The sequence below is a fragment of the Phalacrocorax aristotelis genome, chromosome 1, assembly GCF_949628215.1.
Source record: "Phalacrocorax aristotelis chromosome 1, bGulAri2.1, whole genome shotgun sequence".
NCBI lineage: Eukaryota > Metazoa > Chordata > Aves > Suliformes > Phalacrocoracidae > Phalacrocorax > Phalacrocorax aristotelis.
This window is the reverse complement of record NC_134276.1, coordinates 172,406,632-172,431,671: the sequence shown is the minus strand read 5'-3', so window position 1 is coordinate 172,431,671 and position 25,040 is coordinate 172,406,632. Positions and strand designations below refer to the sequence as shown.

Sequence of the window (25,040 nt, the reverse complement as noted above, 5' to 3'; positions counted from 1 at the left end):
CTACACAGTGCAGTGACTTAGTAAACTGCTTGCTGGACCGTGCTGGACGGATATTTAAACTCATCGTTCTTTTATAAGATTCTTTTTTACATCTTCTTACATTGTCTGCTGGGTTGTTTACTAAAGCATGTGTCATTACTTCTGAGGACATATACAACCAGCACATCTTACAGATTCTGCAAAATTAATTTTGAACCCACATGTGTGCTGCAGTGTAAAGAATAACTTTATGCATAAACTATGGTTTGCATCATATTAAGTTGCTGAAATAAAACTCTGTGAAGTTTTAAATCTGCCTCCTTGTGCCCCAAAATTGCAAGTTATGATATGAACAAAACTCATATTTTTGTACTCTTGACGGAGAAGTACGTGGTTCCAGAGACAGTAGAAAAAGAATATTTTCAGAATTAATTCTTTTGAGTGGCCACAAGCACTGATTCTGTTTTAACTCCCTTGTGGTCCCACTCACTTTTGAAATGTGCGTCTCAAGAAAGCTCTTACAGCAATAAATATGTTTTCAAAGCAACTACACATGTGAAGCTACTGTCACATGAACTCTCAAATAATTTTTTGAGCTGCATAGTTTGGGGTATTCTGTCCTTTGGTTACACTGCAATGAAACACATCATTAAAGAGAAGCTGAATTTACAAATGGAGTGTGCCCTCTATAGCTAGCCTTTTCTTTTCTGGGATCTCCAGTTCTTCATCCAGTTTAACATAAATCTATTATCTTCACTTCAAAGTCTCCATCCTACTTATCCTCTTTTAAAAGCTACCAAACTCCTTTAGCACTGATTCCAGCGTAACAGATTTTCCTTCTTGGCTACAGGGATTCACATATTGTCTGTTTTCTATCCTTTGGCTATAACCCCTTTGGATGCAATGGGGTGTTTTTTCTATCTGAACACAGACAATGTGTCTAATAAGACATATACATGGATCTTCATCTACGAGGAGGACCTCCTGGTGCTATCACAGCCAACGACAATCTGCAGTTGTTGATTCTGGCAGCTTTTGCAACAGGAATGTGAGGTTTTTGAAGAAGGATGTTCTGGAGAAACACACATCTGAAGAAATATTATGAGTACTCCAGAGGGAGGTTCAGGTGACTGTTACGAGTGAGAAATGTGGCTGTTAAGTTTTCGCTGTATGCTGTCAGAACCCCTTCCGAAAACATGACTCAACTGCACTCCAATTCAGGAGCAAAGTATTACCATATTTTAGCTGTTCCTACACACCAACTTCCTCACCATTTAAGCTGCTGACTTTTGGCCCGTCTACCTCCCTTCACAGTGGAACTCTATCTGACTGGACATTACTACCCTGATACCCAGGTCATCTGTTTCATCTTTTGTTTCCATGTGTAAAAAACATCTACATTGTGTTTTCATGTCAATGGGATCAATTATAGGGTTATACACGTGGCCCAAGTGGGAATTCTCCCTTAATGAGTAAGCAGACCAGGCACTATTTGCGTAGACCAGAATCAATGTCTGGAAACCATAAAATTAAATTTTCTTATTATAGTTTTACTTCATTATGGCAAGGGTCTGGCTGATTACTCAGATCGAACAAGTGAAAATTCAAATTAAAACCCACCCATTCTATGTCACCCTTTGTACATGCAAAGGAATCACAGAGGTTTAAATTACTTCAACATGCTAGTATAGCATGCTCTGTTTTATCTGTGGATGGTATGAGTTATTTTTGATACAAACTCTTCTATTCCTTAAATGTGGCACACATTGATCTCACTTGGTAAACACATTCTGGTGATTTCGGTCATAAGACATGAAAAAATTAGAGGGACTTGATGGTCTTTTCTCTTCAGCCACCACTGACGGAAGGTCACTTCACGGTCAACTGTGCTGCTTCCAAGTAAGTTTTGACCCTATTCTTCGCTATTATTTCCTCCTTCACAACTAATGCAAAGAACAATTAATTGCTACACCACCCCAAACTAAATCTAGTTCATAAACTGAAACTTTCTTATTGTTACTGCTATTGGAGTTTGCTTTGTTACTTTCTCAGGCTGCCTGGAATAGTACAGATCTGGTCAGAATACTGATCCTCATCTGCTACTTAGACCACGGCTATTACGTCTTGAAATCTTTCTCTTGCTCTCTTATTTCTATATAAATTTCTCATACTTGCATATCCAGCCTCCTTTCTAACTCCCTAATATTGCCTCTTTTACTGCATTCTCCTCTCTTTAGATCTGTTGCAATTGCTCTTTGCGTTTCACTACACTGTCCTAATGCAGTGTCTTGCTCCAAACCAGTTTTAAAAAACAGACTAGATTCACCTCCAGATTGACCCACTTTCTACTTACGTGTGTTTATGTGTACATAGCAAAAACTTTGCGCAATATAAATAAAATAGTAATCATTATTGTAATGAATACTGTTGATACGGACAGGGAGATACATTTCCTTCACTTACTTGTCTATTCCATAAATTCGTGTGACTGCAATATTCTCCAAGATGACCACAATAAGCAGGGGCAGAGTAGCTGAGTAGTCATCAAACATCGTCACAAAGTAATTTCCGGAGCGCTGCACAAAGATCAGGCCAATAAAAAATGCTACCAAGCAACAGATGACTGGAATAAAGGACAGAAATGCGAGTGGTAAGTATGACAAAGTTCCATACACAAAGAGTAACTAAAGAGAGTTCAAAAGATCAAATATATAAAATGCATTGTTTCAGATAATCAACGCTAATTAAATTTTCCTTTTTTTTTTTTTTTTTTTTGGGGGGGGGGGGAAGTGTGCGTCTCAATTTTAAGAAAATTATGAATCCTACCTATTCCCTACGTAACAGAAAAGTTATTAAATCAGAATTACTAGAATTGCCATATTACAGCAGTCCTGATTAAACAGCAGAGATTAATCAAGTGACTATTTCTCATTAAACATTTAACTGAATGTGAATGCAAGGCTAAAATAAACAGACCTGGTAAGCTAAACATCTCACATGATGTTATCTGGTCACTAGATCACATTTTGGCATATAGAAGTGAAAAGAACCAAAGTTTCAGACTATGATGCTAAAAAATGAAAAGGCTGCATAGGCTTCCCCTAAATCATTCCCAGCACGAACTTCCATTATAATCTGCCTAAATGTATTAGTGCACAAAGCAACAAAATTTCTGCTCCTTCTTTTGATAAGGGACAACTCGAAATATGTTTCTTGAATGCTTGATCCTGCATGAAGAATCTCAATTTAATTTCTTCCTACTAAATTTATCGAGACTAGAACTGAACGCTTAAGTAGCCGTAAAATAGGTCAAATTTCAATAAATTGTGAAATCAGTTGTACGTTGAGCGCCAATAAGGCTGGTTCTCCCAGCTGAAGTGCCCTTTTTTTTTTCCCCCACTGAGACCTTAGGCTAAGGATATACCTGAGCAGTCTAGAAGTAGGTGAAATGCAGCTGGGCCAAGGCAGAAAATACCATTACAGAATATACCTGTTACATAAATCCCAGACAATCAATTAGTATTAATTAAAGTAACGAAAAGAAGACAACGACACTTTTTTAAATACTGTGGCATAAGACCAATCACTTTTTTCAACCTTGTAGTAACTATTGATATAATGACTTTCAGAGAATAGAAATTTATAATTAAAGAGATCATTACAAATCGGTGTAACTCAAAGGTGACAAAAACAGAAGAACACAGATAAAATCTTTGCAAACTGAGTCTCATTAACCATACCAAGTTTTATTACTGACCCTGTGAAAAGAACTGGACTATCAGAACCGTGTGTATGTGAATTCAGAAATCCTTGCTATTCTTACGTTCTCCCATCACGTCTTACCATAACACCCCAAAAATATGCACCTTCAGTTGTAAGCTAAGGCTCTGGTAGGTATGCTCATCCTAACTCAGCACATACACATGCGGACTCCAATTAGGAAATAACTGAACACAGAATAAGTTAAAGCATAGGAGTTGATTTCCCTGAACTCAACAGGGACTGAACTGGAACCGTGGGGCAAAAAGTTGCAAATGTGTTCACGCTTCTGCAAAAATGGAAGATTTGTGGTTTCTAAGCACAAACTCCAGTGCAGGCATAATCCTTCTTAAATTCCACTGATACTCCATGAAGTATAACCTCGCATTTCAATTTCATAAGTTAAGTTGTAAGCCTCTGAGTACAATGGAGTTTAGCAAAAATCATGCATGCATAGCACTCAAAAAAATTACCAGAGGAAGGCAGTTCTTGATTATTCCTTTATCTTAATAGGGTTTTTTTGTCAAATGCAAGAACAAGGAATTACTGTAAAATGCTCCATTACTCCAGAGCAATGACTATATCCCATGGTATTTGCATATATACTTAGGGAAAACAGCTAATTTCTAAATGTCACACTGCTTATTCAATAAGAATTTAAAAGCCAATATAAAAAAATTAGATAAAAATTTAAAAAAAAAATGAACCAACCAAACAAAAACCAAACAAACACCAAAAAACCCAAATACTCAATAGGTCAGGACTTCTGAAAAATCAGGTGATTAATCTTTATGAATAATTTTATCTTTATAAAGATTTATTTTATCTTAGAAAAAGATCTAGCAAAGTAAAAAAAAAAATACATGTCTTCTGTTAAATATTACTTATTATCTACATATTCAGCAGTCAGGAAAGAGCAGCGTTCTGCTGCATCAGGGGTTAACTCTTAGAAGATATATTATTTCCTTCATAGAGCCTGATAATGCTACAGCAGCTTATTATATTTTTTATTTTCTATCCCTTGTCACAGGTATCACTATGAAATCCGAATTTCTGTCCCTTGCAGCTGTCCTGAAGATTTTCAGAAACCTAACTCTCACATTTTATGCTGATATTCTAGCTCAAAGCTAGAAATTGCTACAAGACAGAGCTACGTGAACAGTCTATACCTCGCACAACTTCAGGGTATTTAAAAAAAAAAAAACACAAAAAACCCCAGACATCTTGTTTAAGACCCTTTCCACATTCAACAGTGAAAAATATATTCCTCTAGAGAGTAACAGTACTTATTTTTAACATAACAAACATTTCATCATAAATTAAGATTTCATTGGCCTACTTAGGAATCATCTGGAGTAATTTGCAATGTCTTTCATTCTTTCCTTTTGCTTTGTTTCCCTGATCTGTGACACAGGCTGGAATGGAAAGTATTCTGGGAGAGCTCAGAAGGACTGACCATAGAGAAATTTGTAACAGAAATCCTCCATTAAAATTTAAGTTCTAGAATCTTGCTGCTCGTGTAGCATTCAGACAAAGGTTTTACTTGCCGATATTAATGTGCCTGTGCATGGACGTACAGTTGGAAAACAGTGATTTACTGCTCTGTAAAATCATAGAATCATTAAGGTTGGAAAAGACCTCTAGGATCGTCAAGTCCAACCATCAACACAACACCCCCATGCCTCCTAAACCATGCCCTGAAAAGCCATGTCTACATGTCTTTTAAATACCTCCAAGGAAAATGTCAGCACTGAACATTTTCATGTCAGAAAACAAGACTTCATACTCTCAAAAAAAAATCTTTAGCTTACTGCTCTAGTGAGAGAAGAAAGTGTGTGCAACTCACCAGTAAGAATTTCCTTCCTGACTTTGAAGGTATCAACAATAGGTGTGATGATGCCTTCAATGGTTCCAAACATACTTCCAAGCCCTAAATTTACCAACATGAGGAAGAACATGACTGACCAGAAGGGAGAAGCAGGGAAGTGGGTCATTGCTTCCGTAAAGGCAATAAAAGCTAAACCAGTTCCTTGAACTGCCTGTCAGTGAGAAAAAATCCACGTTATTATTCATGGACAGTATTTTTTTTCTAGTGTGACAGTCTGATGTCATCATGCAATGCCATTGGTTAAATCCTGAAGTTAGGCTGGGAAGTTGCTATCTAATATGCGATTTTTCCAAACCTGCAAACAATACTATTTACTGAAATACTGGATTTGTCTGAGAATCTGTAAGTTGATTGATATTAACAACACATTTCTTACTCTCACCAGTAATTCTGCATTACAGCTGTTACACAGGAGTGCTACAAAATACACTCTTGTTCTCTCCAGCAAGTATATAAAGGACTTCATTTCTATACCTATTTGTTTCAAACTTAAATGGCAGGAATCATATAGAAACTTTTAAAGTGTAAGTCACTGATTTGACATTTTAGCTTCAGATACTGAAACAACTACAATAGAGATCAGTGTTTAAAACTGGAAGTCCCTCTGAAAAAGCTAGAAAAATCTTTCTTCTGGCTTACTGTAAAGACTTCAAAACCAGATGATATTCATTAAGCAATTATATAAGTAAAGAATAACTTTTTCACTTTTTAGTGAAGTAGTATTTATAGTTAATAATTGTATTGTAACATCAGGAGACGTAAGTTTGAGATGTTGAAAAGGTACACCTCTGTTTAGTCTCTGGAAAAATCCTCATGCTCGACTCTTCAAAAAACCAAAACTTTAAAAATCTCATGAGGAGAGTGATATAATGATCAGAATACATTACAAGTCAGTGAAGACAATATTAAGACATCAGACCCAAAAGTCCTCAGGTGAGCTGGAATGCAACCCTGCACAGAACCATGTTTTCATATGGATCTCTAGAGGTGCACTGCTCATAGGTACGCTGTACTGACACTCTCTTTAAGTGCTCTTTGCAGTTTATTTCGGGCCTACAAATACTCATCCGTTCATAATCTCTGTATTTAAGACTCACTTATTACTCTCACCTTGTTAAGTTCATCTTCAATTTGACAAGATTTCAGACCAAGAGAATCAAACTCCTCTTCTTTAACTTTCTGAATAATGTCATAAACTAAATTGTAATCTTCTGCTGTAATGCTTGAGAAATTGATATGATGTGGGATCATATCCTGGCTCAGATTGCCTATTTTCAGAAGTTTTAAGATCTTCTCTGAATTTCTGTAAAACACAATAAAACAGAGAAATCAAACTCGATGATCTGTGTTAATTCATAAATGAAATATACCATTAAAATAATAAAAAAAGGAAATGGATATTCGTACTGGATAACACATTTTTCGTTTATGATATTGGCTTTGAAACCCAGAACTGCAAACACCACCAAAGTTGCCAGCACAGAAGTGAAAAAATTGATGAAGGACACCAGTACAGCATCAAAATGGCAGTTGTTGTCTCTCTTGTTGTAGCTTGAAAAGGCAATGACTCCACCAAATCCAAGCCCTAAGGCAAAGAACACCTGAGTAGCAGCTTCTCTCCAGACCTTGGGCTCCAGCATTATTTCAAGCTGTTTGAAATTAGATATAATATATGTCAGCTATAAAATGCATTTCTATTATATGAAAAAAAACAACAGAAAAAAAAACAGGAAGACAACCTACATCACAAAATGCTAATAATCCACTACAACTATATTTTCATTATGACACAATGAAAGCTGAATGTGACACAAAGTTGAGCGAACTTATCAGCCAGAATTTCTATTCATTTTATATGATATAATCCATAAAGAGAAACTGATATGTTCTGAACAATGCGACACTACTAGAGCTATATGATTACTGAACTAGCAGCTAGTTATACTGTGAAATAAGGGAGAACATGCATCTTTTTTTCTTTTTATAGGATTTACTGTCTTTTTTTACAGTACATGGATCATCAGTTGTAAGAACTAGGATTTAGTTTGGGATGATCAACCCTCTTATAAATGCAGTAAGTATGTTAGTTGCTTTGTTGTTATTTTTCAAAAAAAAAAAAAAAAGAAGTGACCATGAGATGCACATGCTTATATGGAATTCTATTACATGCAATAACATAAAGCGAATGCAACATATGAAATAAACACCAGCCACAACAACCTATGTAGTCCATGAGTCAAATCTCCCTTAAGGGAGATGCATTCAATTTACCCTATTACCCTAAGTTAAATGGGGCATGTATCTGAGGGCCAACTTTTTTCAAAAAAAAAAAAAAATACAACTTTATTGCTCTTTCAGATCACCATACTTCAACAAATATCTTTGTTCATGTTATGAGTCATCATCTGTCTATCTCGGATCCTTCTAGATACTGAATCATAAAAAAGAAGTACACCTGAAATCTACCACTAGGTTTTCTCAAGTTGATTCAGAGCCTCCATCCATTTTACAGTGAAAGACCTTACTTCTGTGAATGTGTTGGGGTTTCTTTGCCTTTTTTTTTTTTTTAACCTTAGTCTTATCAAAACCAGCAAAACTAAGAAGTATCAGCATAGATACCAGCATCAGAAGACTGTCTTACTCTGAGGGGAAAAAAATAAGTCTGCTATTGTTATGATAATGTTTTGAAAAATTTTACCGTTTCCCATAAAGATTTTTTTATAGATGGGTAGCAGATATCTTGTTTATTCTTTTATCTATAGCTAAAATTCAACATATTTGACTATAAACTAGCTCTTGACTTGTAATTTTTGTTGTAATTACAATGCACAAGTAGCTACTGCCCTTAGTTCAATCTGCCCGTACCACACAGCCATGCTACAGCTTCTCCACTAGAGGGAGCTCGAGGAATAGTCTTCATTTTACCGTATCTGTAAATGATTTAAGTATCAAAACAGTTCTCGCTTTCTGCAATATATCATTTGGTATCATCAAAGGTAGTATGTTCGCAGATACATATTGCCTAGCATTTCGAAATCAACTTGTAATTGATTTGCTATTATATTTTCTGAGAAATTTTGGGGGCTCTGTATTTAAGCTTCCTACAGTCCTACAGTTTCACTCTAGTAGTTGACTTCAGTGGGCTTTTCATATAACTTTCTTCAGGTTTTTCGATATATAAGGTTATTATTTAGAGTTTCTGCTTTGTTCATCAACCACACCAAAGAAAGAAATTCACCCCTTCTTTATCAGCCCTGTGCTCTCACACCTGCACCAGTGTGTGCCAGCCCTCTCCTGTGCTGACACGACTCTTCTGTGGGAGTGTGTTGTGATCGTCTGTGGTCAAAATGTGGTCTTCTGCTGACCTAATCAAGGCTGCAAAGATGTTTCTCCCTCCCTCCTCATGTCTGTCTACCTGTATTATTTTCAACTTAGACCAGTTTAGCAATGCCGTTCACAGTCTGTCTGTCCAAATAAACTGTTAGCACAATGGAGGGAATGGGAGCAAGTGGGTGAGTCTGAATTCCTTCAGGTATTTTCATACAAACCTACAGTCCAAGTAAGTGCTCAAGTACAGAAACAATCAGAGATTACAATGAAAATACTTTTGAAGGTTGACATTCACATATACTGTATGTGACATATAAGCCTCCTAACCTCAAATTTAAGCCACAACTTAAATTTTGAGATACAGAACTGGAAACCAGTAGAAGACATTAAAACCAATTTTTCTTTCAAGATTGTTTATCTGAACACTTGAACAACTGTATGATTAAGTTATAACTATAAGGTAAGCATCAGTGGCAACTTAATTTCGGTCTAACTCATGAAAGATGAAATACTGAAGAGTGAAGAGGTGTTGGAGTTTCAGTGTTCACTCTCCCTCAGTATCTAGTGGTACTTCTCTAGTTAAAGAAAGGATTTATCCTGTGGTTGAGAAACCAAATTATAACTTCGAGGCCTGTATTCCACCTCTGCTAGACTTCCTCTTCGTCAACAAGCATTGCAGTTCTCTGTTCCTCCGATTTCCCAAATTTGCCTCAGCAGCCTGCATGTTCCTGCAGAACCACAACTCTGAAGTGGTGACAGTGATTGAAGTGGAGCATGACTGCATTTCTCAATGCAAGAAAAACAATGTGATGGCTAACAAAGGTCATTTTTACAGGATGACAGTTCTCCACAAACTCAAACCACCTGGAATCAAAACAATTGACAACACCCCTGTCATCTGGCATTAGCCACTGTGTGCACTGATTCTAACGATCTTATTAGTTAGCTTTCATTTTTGAAACATCAGTTCTGTTCTACTCAACTGTATTATGAAATGCACTTGTTTGAAAGTCCATTTCATAATACAATAATACAACAAGAAGCCCAGCATTATGCGTTCCTGAGCAAGTATGGCTCTGACTATTCAAACATGCTCTACTTCCTGTAGAATAGATACAGTTACAAGCATTCAAGATGGGTGTGGGTAGAATTTAGATCTTCAGGCTAAACAATGATTTGTAACATCCCTTCTCACCTCCATAGTTATAAAATCTGAAGTTCTGTAAGACACATTTCCAATAAAAATGTTGGCAGTAGACCTGCTGCTATCTTGCCACGACAACCATACAGAACATGGCAAGGAAAGCCAAGTGGTAAGTACTTACACTACTTTTACAAGATGAGCAGAGCATTAAAGACAGGTCTCCTGTGCTTTTGGGCTACCATGCAAACAGCACTATTTTTTTTCTAAAAAGGGACATATTTGTCCTTTATAATTATATAAATCCACAACAGCATTCAAGGTAAGGCATTTCACTGTGACATCCCAGAACTAGGCATTTCAATCCTAGAGAATGGCAAGATTTAAGATTCACTTCTCTTTTAGTGTTTGGAGCTTTCTAAACATCCTAAATCCTGGAAATAACACTTTCAGTTTTTTGTAAAGGCAAAGGATGCCTTTGTAAAGGCATCCAGCTCTGTGAATCTGTCACCCAAGGAAGGTAACTCTACACAGACCCTACGAACACTTACAGCCTTTGGACCTTAGGGCTTGATGCAGTGCCACTGAGGTCAAAAATTTTGCAATTTAACTGAACAGGAAAATGGTCAAATGTTCTATGAAGACAGTAAGCTTAAATGAGAGCACTCAAATGGTCTAATCGCTACTGAAACTTTAATACACTGCCAACAGAAATTAAGCACATACCTTAGGTGTGAACATGTGACGAATTCCATCCACTGACCCATTAAGGAGCAGTCCTCTGATCAGAAAGCATAAAAGTACCACATAAGGAAAAAGGGAACTAAAATACATGATCTGAAAAACATTAAAAAGAAATTTAACATGACATCCACTGACTTTATTTTCAATAGCTTATTTCGTTACTCATTATATAACTGAATTGATAATCATATGCTCTAAGAAATATGCAGAACGCTTCCCATTCCCCTTGCCTCTACAGAAGAAAGCAAAATCACATGACTGCAAAATAAATTCTGTACTGTATTAAAACAATGCGGTTGCCATTGTGTTGACTGGTAACAAACTGCTGAGCTTCCACAGAAATTCACTATAAATTCAATGAGATGTTGCACAGAAGGACAGAAGTAAACTGCTTTAGAAATGCTTCACTTTACAAATGCTCTTTGATTCAAGTACATAGTATGGTAAAGATCTGCAGAATGAACAGAAACTCATTCTGTCTTCAGAAGGAGAGACGTTAGAGTCAGTGGAAAGTATATAACCAATTGATTCAAACCACTACGTAATTCTTACTGCCAAAACAGAAGAAAAGCTGGGGATACTCTCTGATCTACAGAAATTATTTAAGACCTGGTAGGTTTGAGTGAAAAACTAGAAAGAAATATTGCACTGACTTCTGGACAAACAAAATGCCACAGAGTTGTCAGAGTCCTGAAGCGCAACGCTGCGCAGCTTTCCACGCTGAAGCAGCGTGCTTTTGCTACTGCATTTGTGTTGGGCTTCTGTATCACTGAAATGCTTGTATAACAGAACACCTTTCTGACACACTGATTGACTCATTTATCTAATACAAAGAGTAAATAAAAAAAAAAACAGTAGTCATATACAATCTTTCATTCTCACCATGAATGAAAACATCTATTCTGTGCTTTAAAGTTTAGTAAAATGATTCTCTCACTAAACTTGCTAGTTGTTTCTTTAACTGAAGCACACAGACATTTCCAGCTCAGTGACAAATTTTTTAAATCACAAAGAATTTTGCTATTTTAACAGATTACTTTTCGTCTGAAAGTCCCATTGAGATCAACAGAGCTAGTAAATCATTCAGTAACCAATCCAGCTGGCTGCATGGAAAGGAAAGAAGACAAGGTGATGGACTCAGATGCAAAGGGATGGTTAGTCATTAGTCAAAAGAACCCAGAATCCTGAAAAGCTGCTGTGTTAATGACAGAAGCATGGATACCAATGACAGTAACAGAGAAAAGCAAAATGCCAAGGATTGTTGAGGACCTGAGTGCCCTGCAATCACACTGCGAGTATACATGGAAATCCAATTCCATAGACATTCAGAAACATGATTAAAAACTTATTCTGCATTAACAATTCAACAAAGCTGAGGTACAGTTACTTGCAACAGTTCCGTTGATGAGAACAAAATGATTCTTCTTCAGCTCTCCATTCCCACTAAATTACTACAGTTCCCACTAAAATTACTACAATTTTAATGCTTAACTACTAACACTCCTCTACTTCAGATTATACAAATACTGGGGTGAGTCACAGCTTCCAACAGGCACCTACACATTTCATGAGAGGGTGCGGTGAACAAAACGTCGTGAAATGTTTCAAAGTAAAACACTGTCATTTAGATAAACAGTATACTCACTTTGCCTGAAGACTGAATGCCTTTGATCATGGCTAGGCATACCATGACCCAGGCAGCCAGCAAGCAGATAGTCATCTTCCAGTTTAAACCCCCACTCTCTGACAGAGAGCTGGAAATATTCAGCGCTTCTCTGTACCAGTAATAAGTGGTTGCAGAACTTTTTTCACACTCTGGCTCCACAACTGTCAAGAGATATTAGCAAGTAAAGAATGGGTTCAGGACAGAAGTATTTTCCCCAACATTGCATAACAACGTTCTACCAGTTCCCAATATTTGCAATTGTGCTGTCATAATTTACTGAGAAACTAAACTCACAAAGAGTCTTAAGACATTCGCTGAAAGAAAATGTGACTGCTACCGGTGAAAGGTTCTGGAAAAATCTTCATAAAACAAACCTCCAGGATAACATATTCCTCTACATATGGTCAGCCTGAATCCTAGGCAGAATTTAGTTCTCACTTAAGCACTAAATAGTAGGTAGGCCAAGATGAAACATACATTTCATTTATAACACGTAAGATTAGATTACCTACATATGATACTGTGGCTTACACACTATGAAAAGTACCTCTCTGAAATTGAACACTGAATTATATTCATTTTGAAAATCTATGGAAAACAAATTCTCAGTTGTGTCAGTTTTGTCATGACACTCAAATCAACAGTCACTTAATTACTGTTAGAAATTATAAAATAACATAATGATACCAAAGTGATGAGAGAAGAAAAAAATGGCTCCTACACACCTGTTAAATGAAAGTTGCTATGTGCATTCCAGAAATTATTTTATTATATTGTAATTCTGCTTTAATTACGTTACTGAACAATTGAAGAAATTGTGCGCAGCTAGACATAAATAGAATGCTTCAAACAAAATATGCACTTAACTTTTATAAATTATTTATATCTGACAATCAATCTCTACGCTAGGTCCTGAGTGAAGGTTAATTCATGAAAAGAAGGGGGAAATATACTAATTTTAAGAAAACACAGGTGTCAGATCTTCACAGAAATAAACTGCCAGAAAATGATAGATTGTTATCAAATGTAACACTTTTCTGTGTTTAAGCTTACTTCAGATGAGCTCTACTGAAGATAGGCTGACACAGTATATCTTAATATTTAGGCAGGGTAAGGGTATATTAACAGCCAAACAGTGTGGCTCGATTAATGGACAACAGCTTGTGGAATACAGTCAATTTGACTGTGTGCCAACATTCACAAATACTGATTATTTTAAACAACTGAAGCAAGCAAGTCTGGCAAAGACACTATAAAAACTTTGTACAACTTTACAAATGTCCCTGGTTATATTCTTTATTAAATGGGCAAAAACCACAAAAGGTAATTAAAGAAAATTTAAGATCTGAAATAAAAAGAAAATAAATATTTCATATTTCAAGAGCAAGGATAATGCAAAGTGCATAACTATTATGAGATGACCAAAACCAAGTGATACGGAAAATTTAATGCTGTTGTATAATATGTCCACTTCAGACTGTTGCATTATAGCAACAAACCAATGACCAATTATCTAATTTCTATTGGCTTACAAAGCAAACAATGCTTTTATCACATGAATTTAATTGATGCTTACAGTTTTCCATTTTCTGCTTTGTCAGTGAAGCAACACTTTTTGCTTTGTAGCCAGAAAGTACCCAAACTGAAATGTAGAAATATGTCTTCCACTTTTTTGATCAAATACGCATAATTTCCGATTTTGATACTTCAAAACCAGAAAAAAAAGAAATCAGAATTTTTTTCTGCAACACAATAAACAGCAAGCACTCTCCTAATTTCTTTACTCTTTAAAATGCTGTTGACAGTGATGTCCCCTTCCAAATACAGTATGCTTATCTTAGATTAGGTTTCTTTATTTTTTCCAAGTATTATAATGTGACATCTTATTAAGATGCAAAACCAGCTTTACCTATGACACTTTTTTCCACAAACATCTCTTTGAATTGCATTTTTTCTCCTTTTTGTTTGAAAATCTCAAATTTTATATATTTTATACATATTTATATGATTTTTTAAGAACATTCATATGGACTTACAAGTGTGAGATGTATTTTTAACTAAAGGGCACTGGTCCCATGGTAATGGATGCTGAAAAGACTGAGAAAAGTAAAACAGACTCCATCCAATAATGACATTGTAGTACAGGGCCACAAAGAAACATACCTATAAAATAAAAAAAAAGATCAAAAAGTTACATTTATTAATTACGTCTGTAAGTTTAAAAAAATCCCTATCGAACTGCATATTAGCCACTAAACCTAATTTTAACAAAAATAAATCAGAAGTAAGAACTGAATGGCTTGCCCCATTAAAGTACCTAGCATCTTCTAAATTTTCACTTTTCTCTGTATTTATCGTGTAACACCTGATATTTTTACAGTCTTTTTTTCTCCAGAAGATTATGCTGTTCCCTAGCTCGTAATTTCAAAAGAATCATGAAATAGAAGTTGTCTGGTGTTACAAACACATCTATATCAACATTTTTTAAATGTACTAATTATAGGATCTTTCGAAACAGTGTGAACTGACCTTGAAGCCCAGCTACAAAACACTGGCCTTTTCCAGTAGCAAAACAGAAAGTCTAAATCACACAGCCTGAAAGCAAATCACACTTTTAATGTTAAAAACTTACTACGCAGCTTGCAAATCCAATTCCTCCAAGTTTAGGGCTGATGTAATTCCACACACCAATACTCCCTCGGCGGATCCTCTGGCCCACAGCAAGCTCCAAGAAAAAGAGTGGAATCCCTATTATCAGTAGCAAGATTAAGTATGGCACAAGATAGGCACCTATGAAAGGGACAAAGTGAATCAGAGTGAGAGGGAGAAGAGTCAGAACTTGACAAAACAAATGTGAAACCTTCTAACAGCTTCAAGTTTGAATTAGTGTCATTCACTGCAAAGCTTTTTTGATCACATGCAAAGAGTAATTTTACCTGAATCTTAGCCGTATTTCTTGTAATATATGAAAAGCCCAGAACTTCTAAAGCACTGTAACATTTTGAGGCAAAACTTAGCAAGTTATTATCTAATCTAGTTGTTTGTTTGTGCAAAAATTTTGGGCATTTGATCAAACTTTTTAGAAATATAGTGATGCAATCAGGAGCTGAATCAACATTTCCTAAAAAAACCTCTACACCTTGATCTATAACAAAGCAGCAAGACTAAAATTATGAAGGAAATACAGAAAATACTGTGCATACAACATTCTGAATTCCATCCAGTCTTAAGTGGTTTCAGGAGACCGTACTGTGGATTTCTCCATGTGCACCTCAGATGCTCAGAAGGGGGTTTTCACAATGTACAGAATAATGACTCTATCCAGCTAAGCAAGAAAACTGTATCAGCCCATTTCTACCAGGCTCCACACAGAGACTAGAGACATGAGGTGGAAATGAAATGGAGTATTTTAGATCCAGATCTTGCAGTATTCGCAAACTCTCATTAAAGACATATTTGAAAATGCAACTGTTACTTCACCTTTAGACATATATATATAAAACAATTCCTTTTTTCAAGGTCTTGGTCCCAGGAAGTGGCCATAGACAATTCTAACTTCAGGATGTATCTCCATTTATTTCAGCAAAACTAACTGTACGGAAATACATCCACAGACTAAGTACACTGACAAGTTCAGAGCCTAACTTCTACCTTGCTGTTGAGGAGTATTTAGTACTAGAGCTAACAAAACATTTAGGCAACAGCAATTTGCAATGCAGCACTTGATTTTCAAATGCATTGCTCTTATGCTGCAATAGAGAGTACTGTGCTGGCCACCTAATTCAAAGGGCTTAGGACTTTTGACTGCAACCACTGTAAGGCTAAAGAAGAGTACTTGAGATGCAGACCGTGGCATGTTGGAGCAAGCTACAAAGCAAAGATCTAAAGACCTCAGAAGCTTAGACTAAGAGCTATTAAGTTGTCTAATCAATTTATCTCTGTGATGAGAGGCAAGCTGAGCAAAGTTCAGAAACCAATTTGGGATGTATCCTCAACTTCAGCTAAGTTCTACTTCTTCTTCATCTAATGTCAACTTCCTGGGGCTTTTTTAGGAGTCTATCAAAATATACTGTCACTTGCATATCCTTAGTAGGTAGCTTATCTCATTGAATATGGTTTATTTTAGAAAAGTTAAACTTTCCTAAGCTGTGCAGAAGGCCTCAGATTTTCTGGTACCATCCACTCCTATTTAGGTCCACTTGCTATTTTGCTCTTCATGAAATACGCACAAATTGGACATCACCTTCCATTATAAAGATCTTACAAAGACTCTAAGCATGGAGTAACTACAGTCCTGAGTCTAAGAAAACTAAGAAAAAAGAAGAAAAAAAACCTGAGAAAAACTGTTGGTGGACCAGACAAAGGATATTGATCTTAGTTGCCTCACAGTCTATAGGCTACTGTGAGCAATGAAATAGCTCCTTGTGTTTCATGACATGATATGATATGCAATGATACTATTTGAGCAGCATTTGGTCAAAACCTATGCCAAGCTCTGAACAATGTACTGGTTTTGAGGTTACAATACTCCCTCATAGAGCCAAACATCATGGTCTATCTACCCATTTCAGCACTGTATAAACTTAAGTATTATTTCTACTGAGGTAGCAGCTACATTCCCAATCAGTACTTTGGTGTCTTTTGTGGTTCATCTTGTACGTGCACATAACGGAAAGAACACAAAGGACTTATTTTCTACTATGAAAAGAGAGACAACAGAGACAGAAGGAAATAAACATGAGGAAAACTGAGGAATAGAGAAACAACCACATTCCAAAATGAGGGGGACTATCTGTCTTAAGAATATATAAGACAAATAATACCATTAAATACCCTTGATTTACCATGAACATTCTCTCAAAATTTCTGAGAGACAGAAGTATACTGTTAATTCGTACCGCAAATGAGAAGCTTTGGCATCACTATCTTTAAAAATTTGGTCATACAATTAATTGAAAGCCAACAGTACATAGTTTATTAAATAGTATAACACTACTGTAAAAGATACCTGAGGTCTTAATTAGACAGGTGTTGCATAGCTGAGCAGAGACAAGCCTAAACAGCTCAAAAAAATTGGGGCCTAAGTGACTTACCCTGTATCCCACTGGATGACTGTACTAGAGCAGGAACTGAACCCAGCTCTTCAGTGTCCCAGTCCACAACCTTAATCACAAGGCTGCAAAGTTAAGCACATGTTTAAAGACTGGGCTGATGTGGGTGTTTTATGGTGCAGTATCAATGTAAGTTGCAAGATTTATCAGTTAGATTCAACTAAATGAGTTAAATAAATGTGGTGCTAAATCCACACTACATTATACATGACACAACCCTGTAATTCAGTGTGGTAGCCAGCAGACTTCATCTTTATACTGCAGGGCCTGTGCAGAGCACCTGAAGCGTGGGTCTTCTCAACATTCAAACCTGCTGAGCTCCCTTCTGAAGTTGTGCCCCTCCCCAAAAGAAGGACATAATGGAAAAGAGTGCACATATGAGTTTCAGTGCAACGCAGTTTGAACATAGCCAGATTATACAACTGTACATCACAGCTGCAAAGAGCCCCTGTGCCCTGTAGTCACCATGAAACCACAGCATCTCTGGACAAGTATTTTGTTTCAGCCTTCCCTTGAAGCTAGACATACTTCAAACAACTGAGAGACATCTTCACTTCATGATAAAACAGAATCGCTATGGAAACAGCTCAGCATGTCTCTTATTTGCCAGTGCATGAAAACACGGGTCCTTGGAGTTATAATATTGAATTAAGGATCATTTTTATTTGAATTAGAACAATAAGCTATACATCCTGGCCTTGAACGGCATCCTACAATTAGCTATATTATGTGCTAGATCTGTCAGCTAAGCAGCCTTCTGAACATGACAGTTCTGTGTGGTTCAGGATCCCCAGGTCTCCTTTCTACATTTTCAAAATTATTCTACTGTAAAGTCACCTTTTTTGTGTATTTTGGCCTTAAACACTGGCTTTCGTGTTAAAAAACTCACCTCAACTTTGTACGGGGAAAAACAATATCTACCTTATCCTTCTTCACTAGAATGAAGGACAAAGATTCACAAGATTACAGGAGCTGGTGGTGGTTAATACTGTGCACAGCACTTTCTCTTTTATTTTTTTTCTTTATTTTCCTTTAACCTAGCACCGAAATGAGATAAGTGATAAATTGTCTCTCTTGATATTACAATACATACTACAACTGGCAACATTATTGATAGAAATGGAATATTAACATTAGTTTTGAGTTTTTACGAACGCCTGGAGGGAAAAAAAAAACATAAAATGACATGATTCATAGTGATTAAAGAGTTGGAAAATAATTTCAGAAGCTGTAATGCAAGACGACATAACTATTACCATGTTGATACTACAGAACTTTTCTTCTCCTAGCCAATCTTGATGCAACCTGAAAAATCTAATAACTTTCCAGATTTGTATCAGCTGCTGCTGTGCTAGTTTTTAATTAAGTGTCTACTGCCTGATTTAATTCTTTTTCAATGAAGGTGAGCTTTAACACTATCCTGAGGAGACATTCCAGTTCTTATAGCTTACTGGAGATTTACTAATAGAAAGCTACCAAGAAGTTGATGTTCAGATGAAGATCAACTTCTTTTCAATGCCAAATGTTAAAATTTTCAAAATTATGACAAGCGGGCAACAAAATACTACAGGTTTAGTCTAATAAGCTCCTGTAAGTGAAATTATTTACCATTAAAAAATACAAATGGCTTTTAACAAGAAAACTCTGATAAGAGGTTTTGTGTTTTATCTGTAGGTTTGTAGTCTACCCTACTGATAGCATAGTTTTCCTGTCACTAGTCTTCCACAGTTTAAATACGTTCAGGTGTGCCTATTTATAAAACTGTGCTTAAAGGATGAAAATCCCCTTAGTCAATGATGTTTAATGAAGAATTACACTTGCAAAATAAAACATTTTCAGCACACTGAAGTAAAACTAAATTTCAGGTCTGATAATACAGTTTAAATCAGAACTCACAAAATAATACTGAATCCATCAATGAATCCAAGGCACTGATTATAAATTATTAATCAAAAGCTAAATAATGAAGCCACTGAATCCACACTCAAGTTTTGGAATACAAAGGAATACTTGCTTTCCTCCCATTCTGCTTGTATTAGACAATCAGGCTGAGTTTCTAATGACTACTCAGTCTTTAACAGTTTACATAGTGTTTCCTCAGCACTCCTCAGCAATCGCTGCTTTACTCTTTGTAAGACCACAGAACTTAACTGTTCAATCTGCTGGTATTTCAGTATAAAATCCAGACTACTTAACTGTAAAAACTCACCATGTGACTCTACCCATGTCAATCTTTTCAAACCGTAATGGCAAGATAATCTGCTACAAATTTCCCTATGCTGCTCACAGCTTTTATCCGTTTATTATTGTTTAATAGTTCTTTTGACTTTTTATATCACAGAGTTATTAAAAGACTGACCTAAAAAAACCAAAAGGAAAATAAAGTCAATGCTCATGAAACTGCAACACAAAAATCTTTGGGTGTGCAGTACTTTGTCCCAATAACACCTCCAACACTAGAAGCACCTCTTCGAAAACTATGTTCACTTGTCTTCATAATAAAACTCACTCAAATATCACTTATTCTAGCATAACAGCTAATTTTGTTTGCTTTTGTTACTTCTAATATGTGAAAATACCATTTTAATTCTGCTAATCCTAAAGGAAATGATAAACAAACAGAATAAACTTTAACTATTTCCTTTTTTGAAATAAGTGAAAGGTGTGCAAGCTGTTCACCAAATGATAGCAACAAGCAGCATGAAAATATAGGTCTGGTTGGTCACTATTTATTAGCCTCATGGCAAGACTGGGTAGACCTGAGTGATTTATTTTTAAGGCTCACTATCTCCTGGGAAGCTGAGGCAGCTTTGAACGCATTGCATTCTATCACAGGTTACGAAAATGTTATATAGGACTTCATACAGTCAAGGAGTAATAAACTGTATAGTGTAAAAAATGATAAATATTAAAAAAACCTTTAAAGCTAAGTTAAGAGTATATCCAGCTCCAGTGCAAATCACCTTTGTGAGGCATCAAGGAAGAAACAGCTGTTTTATCTGTTAGGCTGCAAAGAGTGGAAGAGGTGCCTTAAGTTCCAGATGGGAACTGGGCATTGCCCACCAGGGAGAAGGGGAACCTGTGGTGAGGACAGAGGTGAAGAAGGCAGAGAGATCTATAGTGAGTTCCTCAAAGCTTTACTGAACACCTTCAGCCCCTCATTTGCAGAGCCCAAAACTCCTTTGAGCCCTCCCTCTCATCTGAAGTCAAGAAAATGAGCACACACTGGAGTGCTCCCAGTCTCTTCCCAGCCTTTTTGTCTTGATACTTTCTGCATTACAGCTACATCCCAAACGTGGATCAAAGTTCATCCCAGCTGTGTAATAGCCTCTTCTCTCATCTCTTACAACAACTTCTTTTGTGGGAAAAAGCCCAGTGTGAAAGCCAGCAAAGAGCTACGCAGTCTAACTGTAACTTAAATGAGCATAAAAAGTACAAGATATTACTCTAAATATTTATGAGTGTTTATGAATTAAAGAAAGATGACAAGAAAGAAGGTACCTGTTTTGGCAGTATAGACCAGACCCGGAAACAGAGATTGAAAGATACCTATGGACGTCTAGTATCAGCACAGTGTAGTGATACAAAAGTTACCTTTAAAGATGGTACTGCAGATACCTCACTGAAGCAGTTCAGAGCTCCGAAGTCAGGAGTGTTGGCACACCGCAGGCCATAGCCATAAACAAACCCAATCTCTCTAGAAAACAGGCCGGTGAACACCCAAGTTTTTCTCCACAAAACCCTCTAATAATATACATCTATCTGGGCTAACTTTTCTGTGTCTTTTCTGTTTATTTTGTTGCTTTTGTTGTTTATGTCACAGAAGTTAAAAAAAAAAAGACAAAAATAAAGATTACTACATCGTTAGGATCTGATGTCTCATTTACTGATGGCTTTGGAACACCTAATGTTGGAAGAAACCTGTGAAGGAAACTAACAAGTAACTCGATTTTTGCTTCTTTTTATTTTAAACTCGGAGCAGATTTATTAGTTTACTGGTTTTCAGTATACTCCCCCAGCCTGATGGTATTTGCCAGATCTAAGTTGCTTAAACATAGGGAAGAAAATGAAAAATATTTGGACAAGATCGAAGGTGGAGACCTAGCCATATACTCCACTGAAACAGTTCTAATGAAAAGCCACAGAAAGGCTGTTTACCTTATACTCAGAGACTTCAACAGGTATTACAGTAAAACTTTCTCAGCAAAAGACTACAGAACAGTTCTGACACTGACATTTAGAATGGGTTGCATAAAAACAGTCTAATTTTACCTAGAATGGAACATACAGGAAATAGTATGCATAGCAGAAAACTGAAATCTCATACGACATGTGCGTATTTTTTTTACCACGTGTTTAAACTTCTCCCTCCCTCCCCTATTCTTTTATGCAATTGTGAGAATTATCTGCCCATCTGCACACACAAATATGGGCGCCAATGTGCTTTTCTTTATGTCACCTTCTCTATCTTGCACTATGGTTAACTTGAAAATCAAGAAAGCTTTAGCTCAAATAATCACTTGCTTTTCTGTGTTGTTCTGAAGGTTGTAATTCACTAAAAGAGTGCAAAAACACTTTTAAAGGCCAAATACATCCTTGTCTCAGCCATGTGCAGAAAACATTGTCTCCACAGACTATGTTATATACCCAAGTTCCTGCAATAACAGCAGCAGGGAAAGCACTTCATTTCAACCTGAAATGACTCCCTATTTATTTTTTCAAGTTTGATTAATGAAGTGCCATAATCCCTGAAGGTTGAGGGGTTTTTTTCTAAAACGTGAAATTATTAATTACTTCAAGACATTTATATTTGTTCTGAATGAAATTTACACTCACTGGCAGAGTGACTTTAGAAGTGTCTGATGGTATGAATACACCAGCCTAAGGAACACACCCACAGACCTTTTCTGTTGGTCCAAAGGAGAATCCAATGGGCTTGAAAAATCAGTAACTACCTGTATTAAACACAGACTTTCAAAAGGAACACAACTATACAAAATAAACCACTGCAACGCATTATCCTTGAGGCTACACCTTGACACCATACTTAGGATTAAATGATACAGAATATAAATGTTTTAGTAGCTACATCCTTAACTCCAAATAAGTTAGTTTTAAAAATTGTTGATTAACAATTGTTCATTTAATTGTTCATTAAAATTTTTCAACTAGTAGTGATACATGATCAGTTCTCCACTGTGTCTAGCAGACTAGATAAGATCACCATTCACTGAAAAGTTATGTTTTTTGAGAAGCTACATTCAACATGTTTTCTGTTAGCATCACAGTTACAGATAAAGAAAACTTTAGATTCCACACAAATCATTAAATCAACCATTTAATGACTTTCTCTCCAGAATAAATAAGAAAATAAAAGGAAGCTAAACGAAAGTGAAAAAAATCTTTTCACTAGATATAAAAGTATTTAGACTTTATCCTGGAGATAGAATATTTAAAAGTATAAACTCCATTTTTACTGCTTGAACTGAATGAGACAAAACAAAGTACAAAATTGTACTCTGATTATATTCTAGACTTATTTCTATAGCCCTCAATTACATCAGTTTTACCATTCAACTTTTAAAATCCAGCATGAATAAAATGTTATTCTTTGTATTCTGTTCTGTAATAGATTCACTTTTTTATCATAAGAAGTGACAGGTTTGTTTTGAATTCAGCGAAGTAATTAGCTACAATAGGACGTGCATTAATGTAGTATAGTAGGGTTCAGTATAGCACAGGATAAAACACTAATCCTGCATTCATAAAGGAAGGTCTCTAGCCTCATACTTCATACTACATTCAAAACCATAGACGGACAGCTAACAAATAAATGGCTTGATGTTATTTTTCTAAGTGAAAGGTAACTTGTTATTTAGGAAAAGTTAACCATGTAACAGCACAAAATAGATTTATTCCCTTAATGTAAATTATATTATTTAAATTATTATCTGTAAAATCTCCTTTTCACTCCTACAGTATTTTGTGGTTCTTGCAGAAAGTAAACTATGATCAAATGGCTTAGGAGCTAAAGGCAATTAAAAAGTGAAGGTGTAAAGGTGTGAAGCCTAGTACTGCCAAATACCAAAGACCAAATACTGCCTTGGTCTTTAAAGTGGATGAAGATTTAATGCCTTGATTTATTGCCCACGTACTATAAAGAACATTTTAGCACAACAGTAATCAAGTCCTGAATTATACAACCCCTCCATAAAGATGTGTTTTGCTTAACCACTAGTTTGACCATAGTTAAGGTCATATCAAGAACTTTCTCCCTTAAAATAAAGAAAAGGAATCTTAGAAAAATCTGCTACTTACTAACAAATGCGTCCCTCTAAATAAAGAGAATACAGGTTTTTCCTCACAGGCTCTGGAAAAAATTAAATGTAAAACCTGACATACTGGAGCAGGTTTCACTGTGGATAACTCTGCTAACCGTGAAATCTGAAAGGTTAGCCTCATCATTTAGTTATGACTAGCTATCACAAGACTTACCTCCACCATTTTTCTGACACAGATATGGGAATCGCCACACATTCCCCAATCCAACTGAAAACCCAACTTGTGCCAGAATATATTGAAGTTTGCTGTTCCAAGCAGGTCTTTCATCTTCTACATCTGAGCCTTCTTCAACATCTACATCTTTTTCTTCTTGATCATCAACCATAAGTTCACTCTTCTTAAAGGCATCATCTGAAGAGTCTTCATTAGAGAGAAGGTCCTTAACTGACTCAATGACCTCATCATCTAGTTCTCTTTTCACTACCTTGCTGTTCTTAGGCATTTGTAATACGAGAAAAACAGTAAGGAAGTCAAGTTCAGCTGAGACAGATGGACAAGCGCTGAAGAAAGCTCTCCCTCTGCTTGGCAAAAAATATTGAAGAAATAGACTGAAGATGGTGCCTGATGAGTCGTTGATACCAGGGAATCAAGAGTAAGAACTTCTGTTTCTGAAAGTTTGTTCTACTGAAAGTACCTGTGAAAAAAATAGAGGAGGACATTATAGTGTTATGCAGAAGAAGCTTAATTTGAAATTATATGCTTTGGTTTACTCATTTCTGCTTATCTCAATGATCTGACAAAAGGAGAAAGAGAGAGGAAAGGGATGTTAGAACACTTCCAAATTATAGGAATTAAGTCTGCTTTTGGGACTTAAATATTTATGTAGAATACATTTCATTCACTTGCTGAGGGCCAGTTTAGTGTGGTTTTTTGTTTCCTAAGGACTGATAGGCTAATTGCTCATATTTTGACAGCCTAACAAGATTCTTCTTAGCAGGCACAATGGGGTATATACTCTACATAAAATTTAGAAGCCCAATTCCATTACTTCCTGACTTAACAGCTGTACTTAATTTACTAAAAATATATTTTAAACAAAGTAGATTAAGTTTTTCAGACCATCTCTGAAAGTCATGCAGC

General features: G+C 36.1%; 1 protein-coding gene across 1 annotated transcript in view; it reads right to left on the bottom strand.

Moving 5' to 3' along the window:
* SLC6A15 (solute carrier family 6 member 15) overlaps positions 1-25,040 on the bottom strand; it is a 38,757-nt gene that overhangs the window by 3,205 nt on the left and 10,512 nt on the right. Inside the window, exons 2-10 of the mRNA XM_075080709.1 lie at positions 24,114-24,594; positions 15,140-15,297; positions 14,544-14,670; positions 12,487-12,668; positions 10,824-10,934; positions 7,034-7,275; positions 6,737-6,929; positions 5,585-5,777; positions 2,443-2,602 (exon numbers count right to left, since the gene is read on the bottom strand). Coding sequence (XP_074936810.1) covers positions 2,443-2,602; positions 5,585-5,777; positions 6,737-6,929; positions 7,034-7,275; positions 10,824-10,934; positions 12,487-12,668; positions 14,544-14,670; positions 15,140-15,297; positions 24,114-24,402 — 1,655 coding nt within the window. The 5' untranslated portion in view covers positions 24,403-24,594. The remainder of the gene's footprint in view (positions 1-2,442; positions 2,603-5,584; positions 5,778-6,736; positions 6,930-7,033; positions 7,276-10,823; positions 10,935-12,486; positions 12,669-14,543; positions 14,671-15,139; positions 15,298-24,113; positions 24,595-25,040) is intronic.